The sequence below is a fragment of the Oncorhynchus gorbuscha genome, linkage group LG03 (genome assembly GCF_021184085.1).
Source record: "Oncorhynchus gorbuscha isolate QuinsamMale2020 ecotype Even-year linkage group LG03, OgorEven_v1.0, whole genome shotgun sequence".
Classification (NCBI taxonomy): Eukaryota; Metazoa; Chordata; class Actinopteri; order Salmoniformes; family Salmonidae; genus Oncorhynchus; species Oncorhynchus gorbuscha.
The window spans coordinates 79,129,410-79,139,409 of NC_060175.1; the positions used below are offsets into that span (position 1 = coordinate 79,129,410).

The 10,000-nt window shown below is 41.6% G+C and overlaps 1 protein-coding gene across 8 annotated transcripts in view; it reads right to left on the reverse strand.

Annotated features, from left to right (window-relative positions):
* The window catches only part of casz1 (castor zinc finger 1), a 259,395-nt gene that overhangs the window by 36,114 nt on the left and 213,281 nt on the right, over nucleotides 1–10,000 (reverse strand). For all 8 annotated transcript variants that reach the window (XM_046343850.1, XM_046343848.1, XM_046343851.1 and 5 more), the window contains one exon: nucleotides 5,423–6,019. In XM_046343850.1, coding sequence (XP_046199806.1) covers nucleotides 5,423–5,975 — 553 coding nt within the window. In that variant the 5' untranslated portion in view covers nucleotides 5,976–6,019. The remainder of the gene's footprint in view (nucleotides 1–5,422; nucleotides 6,020–10,000) is intronic.

Genomic DNA, 10,000 nt, shown 5'->3' on the forward strand with positions numbered 1-10,000 from the left:
AAATTGCCATCGATAAAATGCATTTGTGTTCGTTGTCCGTAGCTTATGCCTGCCCATATCAGAAACCCACCGCCATCTTGTCTCATCGCTGCAACTCCCCAAAGGGCTCGGGAGAGGCGGAGGTCGAGTCATACACCCGAAGTCAGCCTGCAGGCGCTCGTCCCGCCACAAGGAGTTACTAGAGCGTGATGAGTCAAGTAAAGAACTCCTGGCCAAACCCTCCCCTCACCCAGAAGACACTGGGCCAATTGTGCTCCACACTATGGGATGTGTGGGCAGGGCGGTTGTGACAAAGCCTGGGATCGAACCCGGGTCTGTAGTGACGCCTCAAGCACTGCATGATCATGCTGATTAATCAGCTTCTTGATATGCCACATGTCAGGTGGATGGATTATTTTGGCAAAGGAGAAATGCTCACTAACAGGGATGTAAAAATAAAATGTGCACAACATTTGGGAGAAATAAACTTTTTGTGTGTATGGAACATTTCTGGGATGTTTAATTTCGTCTCACGAAACATGGGACCAACACATGGCGTTTATATTTCTGTTCAGTGTATAAAACGGGTTGTTTGGATCCTGGGTGCGGATTGGTTGATAACAAGGAGTTATAGCACCACAATCCAAAGGTAATGCCTGTTAACAGTTCCATTTGATTTATCAATGCGTATCCACTGTCCCATAGCCCAGCCAGTCAATTTATACATTTAATTTCCCTCTGAAAAAAAGCGTAAAGACAATATTTTTCCATGCTACGAGCCTAGCATTTGGTTTGCTACTGCGGGTAGCCTATCTGACTTGTGCAACATGTTGCATATTAATGTGACTAGACTGTCAGCTTCTCTGTGCCAGGTGAATTTATTTATTAGGATCATTATAATGGATATATCCAAAGAAATGGTCATATGGAAACAAAGGTAAAACAAATGAAAATTCATAGTTTGCTGTCATTTCAGCTGCTTAGCTATCCTCCATAACTATATTATTGACATGACAATAAGCAGTTTTTTTGCCTATTTATACATTATTTATCAAATCATTATTTGCTGTAGTTCTTGCTGCCTATTTATACATAATTTATTCAATCATTATTTATTGAAGTTCTTGACTCTTGTCATCATTGAACTTCCGCTAGCTAGCTATACGCCAGTGATTTGTTTAGCATAGCAACGTGGAATGAATAGAATTAACGACTGGGTCAAAACATCCCAAAAATAATTAGCTAGCCTGTTTCGTTAGCTACTTCAGAACCTCAGAACTTTTGCCCGGACTGTATCGTCTGGTGGAAAGATTAAATCAAATTAATCATTACTCATTCAAATAAAGTTAGTTGTTTAGCTTTCTGTAACTTTGTAGCAAGTATGGTCTGCATGTGTAGGCGCATATTGCGTCATGATTTCAAGGTGTCCCGATATATTTTCCAACTGTCACGTTATCTGGTTTTAATGTCCATTCTAGAATGGCCTTCTAGCCAAACAGAAACAAATACTCAACAATGCTGTGGTATAACACACGATAATCCCTGAGTTCTCATTCCTTATTGCTTAAGTAGTTAGTAGATAGCAGTAGTGGTAGTAATAGTTGCAGTGTTAGCAGTAGTAGGTTTATAATGTAAGTTATTGTTGTTGTTTTTTCATAGAAGTTATTCTTAAAATTAGCCGAGTCACATTATTCCGCTCTCAGACCACGTGACGGACTATCAATGGCAGGCCAATAATTGGACTTGAACTGAAAGGATTACGCCTGGAACCGACAGCAGATAACCTTTGTGAAACACCATGTAAATGAGTTTTATTCTCCAGCCTTATCTCGCACCCTCTTAATGATGTCATGCGAATGCCTGTGAGGGAGACCGGGGCTTACAGGTTAAGGTGAGATTGGCCCTTGCTGCGACTGTGCTTTCTGTCTTTTCCCCCCCTCCCTCTCTTCTTTCCTCTCCCCCTCTCTCACTGTGGTGTCATTGGAGAGTATTAAAAGAAGTGGGTGTAATCTCTGCACTTCATGCCTGGCAAATTGCAACACGTGACACAGACCCAGGGCCTTGTCTGTGTTTGAGGCAATATAGGACCGCATTTCCCTCCTCCCCTGATGTGACAACAAATGGGCATTATATCTCCTTTTTGCTGACCAAACACGGATATCAGCGTGCCACCATGTCTTCTGAGGGTCACAGATAGAGTACGGTGAGGTGCTGGAGATGATAAGGCTTCAGCTTGCTGTTGAGACTATATATGGCCTATAATCTCACTTTAAATACACCTAGGGTTTTAGAGCAGGACATTTCCAATGCTAATCGTTCGGTCAATCATTGTCTTTCAAAATCACCTGAAATCTAGAGTTCTATGTGTTGAGCTGATGTCTCAAGTCCTTACATTGAATGAGGATGATGGTATTGGCACCTCTGGCCTGAGGAAAAATCGCTTTAATGAGCTTTAATGTGACAACTTAGACAATGTTGACTGGAATAAAAAATAAGAAAATGATTTTACTGAGCTCTCGTCTGGGTGAAGTGACAGTGCATTGTAGGTTTGTTGAATTGAGCATTTTGTTTAAGTGGAATCAAATGTCTGGGATGACTGAGAAACGAATGAGTTGCAGAACGATTCCTCAAATTCTTGCAAGTTAACATGCTTGCTATTTTGAAATAAATAAATAGAAAATAAATAGAATAGAATGTTTTGAAAATGACCCATAGCCTTTGACACAGAACATAGCAGTGCAATTGGAAGTCATGGTCAGTTGTGTTTGATTCGATGAGCATCTTTGTCATTGCCTTCATCATTTTTATTCAGTTGTCTTCACTGAATAGCTTATTAGAGGCCTAATAATGCAACATCTAAATGATCTAGGAAAAGTATTCTGGGGTTTTGCACTGATAGGAAATCCACACGGTGCCTCGATGTGAGGAGTTAAATGTTTTGAAGGTCGCAGTTTCTCTCATTGATCTTGCAATGTTTGTTAATTACATTGTCACTGATGTTGTGAGAGATAATTAAGCCACTATGTTTATATGCATAATTATGCGCGCTCCGCATCAGCCTTTGAAAGACAGCGGCGAGAGGGGGGGGGGAAAATGTTTTAATTGTGAGCGCCACAGAAACATGGCAATATAGATGCCCTAGTTACAATCAACAAAGAGCAATGCAAAAAAAAACAAAGACAAGAGTTGCTACTAATGCAGGATGCTCTCTCCACAGTCTTCAAACAGTTTGCCTTTGTTGTGAGATGTAAAGTAGCAGGGACCCAACGGAGGGAAAGGTGTAAGCCTGTTTCACAACACAAACACACATTTACAGACAGTTTTTTTTTTTTTACAGGCACCAAATAAACACAAAATGACTAATTAAAACCACAAAGCCCCTGCATTTGCCGGAAAAAAAGATATTTTTCTGAGAAGCCCTTGGCCCCACTTCTCTGACAGGCCACAGCCACTGCTGCTACACCGGTGTAAACAAAAAAGGAAAGAATAATAATACGAAAAAAAAAACCTTCTGCAGCACATGTACATGACACTGAAACACGAGATGAAAGACCAAAGAATGTCTGTGAAAAGTGAGGTGAGCAAGCAGAAAACAGACCTAAACAAAACCTGTTTTGTACCACACGACAACAACACGACTCCAACTGTGTCTTGTTCTGTCACTTATTTTGTGGTTATCTGTGAAACTAATCTTTTCTCTGTCTCTTGTCTTTTTTTTCTCTCTCTCTCTTTGTATTTTTTTACTGCTCTGTGTTTTGAATTCTACTGTAGCTATATAGCCCAGTCTCTCAGATAGCAATGTGCCTCCTCCTGGTTTCCAAGTTCACGTCTGTAAACGGTGCATTCTCTGGAGATTGTTTGTGCAGTTAACACGTTGCTGTTGCCACATCAAGACCACACCGTTAAGGTATATGCCACCTAATCTATTTGATTGTCCCTCAGTGCTACCAGAGGAACATCATGTAAAAAGAGACAGATCATTTAATAGGCTGTTGCTGTAAGCCACTAATGCACAGCAAATCAATTGATGAATACATTAATTAAAGCAAATACACTTACAGAATATCTGCTTTCATCAAATGTTAAGTTCATGAACAATAATGTGATTCAATGGAGATGGCAAGAAATAGGTTCTTATTCTATTTCAGACTTTATTTGACAACCGATTATCTGGATTCAAGTGCTAAGAGCTAATCGTTCCTCAGCAACGATGGAGACCTATACTCCTCCACTGTACCACTGTATGTAATGGCGGGCTTGGGCAGTGACTAAGTTTAGTGAGCTTAGGGAAAAATCTAAAACTCAAAATGTAATTCTGGGTGTAATATGAAGCTTATCCTTTGACTGACAAACTCTTTTGGCCTACACAGAGTGAGCAGGCAGTGTAAGCCTACTCCAAATACCAGATGAATTTGTTGTTTCACTTACTGTAACCACACACACACACACACACACACACACACACACACACACACACACACACACACACACACACACACACACACACACACACACACACACACACACACACACACACACACACACACACACACACACACACACACACACACACACACACACACACACACACACACACACACACACACACACACACACACACACACACAGGTTCCTGTTTTCCCAATAGCCTGTTAGTCAGTTCCATCTGTCTGTGGAGTAATACCGTCACTGGCTATTCATGGGATGCACCTCTGTCCCTCGGTCGCGTCGTTGCCATTGTTATCAACGTTCTACAGACGCCGCTCTTGATGTCCGACTGATGACTAATGCCCAGTCCTTCTGAAAGAGATCTAATTTACACTATGCTGGCTTGAAAATATGATTAACTTGCTAAAGTACACAAATAATTAGTAGGAAGCAACTTTTCCATCATTATGATGTCGTCAAGTTAGCAATGTTGTCATTAGCTAGCAAAGTTTGTCAAAAATAGCTAGCAATGGTAACGATAGCTAGTTAAAAATCGGTGCTGTTCCTTCAATATTATCTAGCCAGCTTAAGTTATACTGCATCTATAGTCAATATGGCAACATCACAATGATGACAAAAGGTTTTCCTACTCATTATTTGCCTCATTTTGAAATATCATCATGTTTCCAAGCCTCTGTAAAGCACTTTTGATGAAATATTCATCAGCGCTATTTGACAATGCATTGGGCAGAACACTCAGTTAGGCATCAGTTCTTGTTCAAAGCAATATTGTTTTGCAACCCATGAAATCTTATTGTAACCTTACAGTCTCTCTTTCCAGGGACAGGTTCAGGACAGGTCCTGGATGTGGCTATGTCCCCCACCTATCTTGGCTACTTAACACTTTAGTGAAAGGAATGGAAGGTTTGAAGGGCAGTTAAAGCGAGAACAGAATTCATCGAGAGGAGTGACGAGAAAAGAACAGAACAACGAGATAAGAAAGAGAACCTTGTACCTGGAGAGGAGAAAGATGTTTGGCGACTCGGGGGCTCACTTATCAACGGCATGTAGGCGTCCTTTTGAGGCCCGTCTTCCGAGTCCTTGTCGTCGTGGTAACTGCCGTCCCGAGAGTCGAACATGGGTTCGGGCTCATCAGGCGCGTTGTCCTCCTCGTCACTACAGCCCTTGGGCTGTACCATGTACACACCCTCGGGGGGTCCGTCCTCGCCATTGTTGGGCTTGAGTCCCTGCTGTTGCTGCTGCTGTTCCTCCCCACAGTCCAGGGCAGAGGGTGGTGGTTCATCCCCATACTCCCCGTTGACCCACTTCTCAATGGCCTTGCGCCGTTTCTGGTCCTCATCGAGGCTCTGGCCGAGACTCAGGCCCTCGGGGAAGTTGGTCTCGAATCGCTCGCCGCTGTCATCATAATGGGAGCTCCCGCGCTCGCTGTTCTCCGCCACGCTGTGGTCTCCCTCAGCATGCTGGGAGCTGCCGTCGTACACCACCTGACGGCTCAGCTTGGCACAGATTGCGTTGAGTTTTAGGCCACCTTTCCTTTTGCCGGCCATGTTGGATTTTCCTGAGGTCTTTTCAGTGCATAAAGTCCTTTCAGCTGTTGGAGAAAAAGAAAAGAGAGAAAGGAAAATTGTTGAATGTCAATTCACATGTTTAAGAACCACCATATGTTATTATCAAACGTTCTACCATGGAATTATATTTGTGTTATTCAAATGTCATCATAATTTCCCTCAATGAACACATTTGTTTATCAGATGAGAGCAGTAGGCCAGCTCTCTTCATCAACAAAGGGCCATCGATCAAGTGTCATTCACGTGATTATTTGAGCTTCACCATGGAAAAAACAGTCTAACAGCTTCTATAAATAGCCCCAATGCAGTGCCTTTAAAAAATAATAATAACAGCAATCACAAGACTGCAGGGACAAAGAGATAGATACATACATTTTTACCTTTATTTAACTAGGCAAGTCAGTTATTTTCAACGACGGCCTAGGAACAGTGGGTTAACTGCCTGTTCAGTGGTAGAATGACAGATTTGTACCTTGTCAGCTCGGGGATTTGAACTTGCAACCTTCCGGTAACTAGCCCAACTCTCTAAACACTAGGCTACCCTGCCGCCCCATACAGTGGGCATATGTTAGCCAAACCACTGACAGTCAGTTTAGTCAGAGTTTTAACATATTAGCCGCTGCAGAAAAAAGAAGGAAAAAACTCTCTGAGAGCTGAATAGGAAAACCACATCCAGATCAGTATCGGACCCCCTAAGGTACTACAAGCAGCCAATACACAAGCTACATAATCCTTCACATGACAGCTCTGTAGAGACCCTCCTGAAATGTTATCTTCCAATCTTCCCCTTTACCTAAAGAGGCTGTGGTTCTGCCAATGAGTGGGGGGCTGCTTAGTTTTAACCCTGACAGGCAAGGGTTAGAAACAGAGTCCATGCTTTACTTCCAGCCCTCCTAGTAGTTTTAGCAGAAGTAAGCTAGCTAGCCAGCAAACTCTAAACTCCTCTTTTGCTCTTCTCTTCTCTTCTCAAATTTTTAATGAGCCGAATACAACAGGTGTGAAATACTTACTTATACAAGCCCTTAACCAACAATGCAGATTTTTTTTTTAAAGTAAGAAAATATGTTCAAAAAAAATCTAAAACATTAAATAAACTAAAGTTTTAAAAAAAGTTACAATAAAATAACAATAATGAGGCTATATACAGGGGTACTGGTACCAAGTCAATGTGCGGGGGTACAGGTTAGTCTAGGTAATTGAGGTATGTACATGTAGGTAGGGGTAAAGTGACTATGCATAGATAATAAACAGCTATACGCAGCAGTGTAAAATAGTGGGTCAATGCAAATAGTCCGGGTGGCCATTTGATGAACTGTTATGCAGTCTTATGGTTTGGGGGTAAAAGCTGTTAAGGAACCTTCAGACTTGATGCTCCGGTACCGCTTGCCTTATGGTAGCAGAGAGAGCATTCTATGACTTGGGTAGCTGGAGTCTTTTACAAATTTTAGGGCCTTTCTCTGACACCGTCTGGTATAGTGGTTCCTCTCCTCTGCTCTCAGTAGGCTGCACTGCTGCTGCCTGTTGCTTTGTGTTGTTGGCCGTTATCAAACAATATTACTGGTAAGGTGGTAGGTGCACTGGCCATGAAAACAACAAATATACATTTACATGCATTTGTTGCTGATTAGATGTATAGTTGACATTTTTTTCATTCTGCAGGTGAATTCATAGCCAACATGACAACAAGTATGTTGAAAATACTCCCGTCCACTCAAATATACGATGCATTCGGAAAGTAATCAGACCCCTTCACCTTTTCCACATTTTGTTACGTTACAGCCTTATTCTAAAATAAATGTATGTTTTTCCTCATCAATCTACACACAATACCCCATAATGGGCGGCAGGGTAGCCTAGTGGTTAGAGCGTTGGAGTAGTAACCGGAAGGTTGCAAGCTCAAACCCCCGAGCTGACAAGGTAAAAATCTGTCGTTCTGCCCCTGAACAGGCAGTTAACCCACTGTTCCTAGGCAGTCATTGAAAATAATAATTTGTTTTTAACTGACTTGCCCAGTTAAATAAAGGTAAAATAAAAATAAAATAAAAAATTATGACAAAGCAAAAACAAGTTTTTAGAATTTTGTTGATTTTTTTTTACATAAGTATTCAGACCCTTTGCTCTGAGACTCGAAATTCAGCTTAGGTGCATCAAGTTTCCATTAATCACACTTGAGATGTATCTACAACTTGATTGGAGTCCACCTGTGCTGAATTAAATTGATTGGACATGATTTGGAAAGACACACTCCTGTCTATATAAGGTCCCACAGTTGACAGTGCATGTCAGAGCAAAAACCAAGCCATGAGGTCGAAGCAATTGTCCGTTGAGCTCCGAGACAGGATTGTGTCGAGGCACAGAACTGGGGAAGGGTACCAAAACAAGTCTGCAGCTTTGAAGGTCCCCAAGAACACAGTGGCAGAAGTTTGGAACCACCAAGACTCTTCCTAGAGCTGGCCGCCTGGCCAAACTGAGCAATCGGGGCAGAAGGGCTTTGGTCAGGGAGATGACCAATAACCTCATGGTCACTCTGACAGTGCTCCAGAGTTCCTCTGTGGAGATGGGAGAACCTTCCAGAAGGACAACATTCCCTGCAGCACTCTACCAATCAGGCCTTTATGGTAGAGTGGCCAGAAGGAAGCCATTCCTCAGTAAAGGGCACATGACAGCCCGCTTGGAGTTTGCCAAAAGGCACCTAAAGGACTCAGACCATGAGAAACAACATCTCTGGAGAGACCTGAAAATAGCTGTGCAGCGACGCTTCCCATCACATCTAACAGAGCTTGAGAGGATCTGCAGAGAATAGGAGACACTCCCCAAATACAGATGCGCCAAGCTTGTAGCGTCATACCCAAGAAGACTTGATGCTGTAATCACTGTCAAAGGTGCTTCAACAAAGTAAAGGGTCTGAATACTTATGGAAATGTTATATTTCAGTTTATTTTTAATACATTTGCAAAAACTTCTATAAACCCATTTTTGCTTTGTCATTTTGGGATATTGTGTATAGATTGATGAGGGGGAAAAAAACAATTTAATACATTTTAGAATAAGGCTGTAATGTACATTCTTGGGGGGGAAAAGTCAAGGGGTCTGAATGATTTCCGAATGCACTGTATGTTTACCAAAATGGTTTGTTATTGTTTCCGTAGTGAAAATACACGTTGTAAACTGAGAGATACAGTATAATCTCTATTTCTCTAAAGAAGCTCCACCGAACAATAACAGTGACAGAGTGACTGTTAGGGGTAGGAGTGGGTGGCATTATTTCACCTAGCCCAGGCAATCTTTAAAACATGTCCTCGGCTAAAGCAAGTGCAGCTGCCTCTAGCATTCCATATTAAGAGCTGCCTTTTTTAGGGCAGAAACTGCACACTGTTACCTTTCACTTGATGAAAAGAGCCACCAAAGTTCACCTTGAGCAGATGTTACAGGCAAAAAAATCATGTCCAGATCTTTATCGTGTTGTAAATAACTTATATCACGGGCAAAGCTTAGACGTTAGTGAATAATATGCTGTCCATCATCTTAACCACTTTTGGAATTATTTCCTGCCATTTTTAAAAGACCACCGGGGCTAGTTTGGTGCCCAACTCTTCAAAGTTGTCAATGTTTCAATTGACATAAACAAGGAGAAGTCTTCTGCAGTGTCGTCCACTTTGAGTTGTATTCTTTGTACCAAATACTGAAACTGTATTTCTCTTTACTCAAAAGTCTGTCACTATCATTATCAATACATTGTACTTTACTGGGTATGTTCTTTTTGTTGAGGAAAAAACAAGATATTACTATGGGAGAGGAAATAAAGTTCTATTTCAATAGACTTTGCATAAAAATGTGTATAATTACGTTTACATTTTAGTCATTTAGCAGACGCTCTTATCCAGAGCGACGTACAGTTAGTGCATTCATCTTACGATAGCTAGGTGAGACAACCACATATCACAGTCATAAGAAGTACATTTTCCCTCAATAAAGTATTTATCAGCCAAGTCAGAGCTAGTATA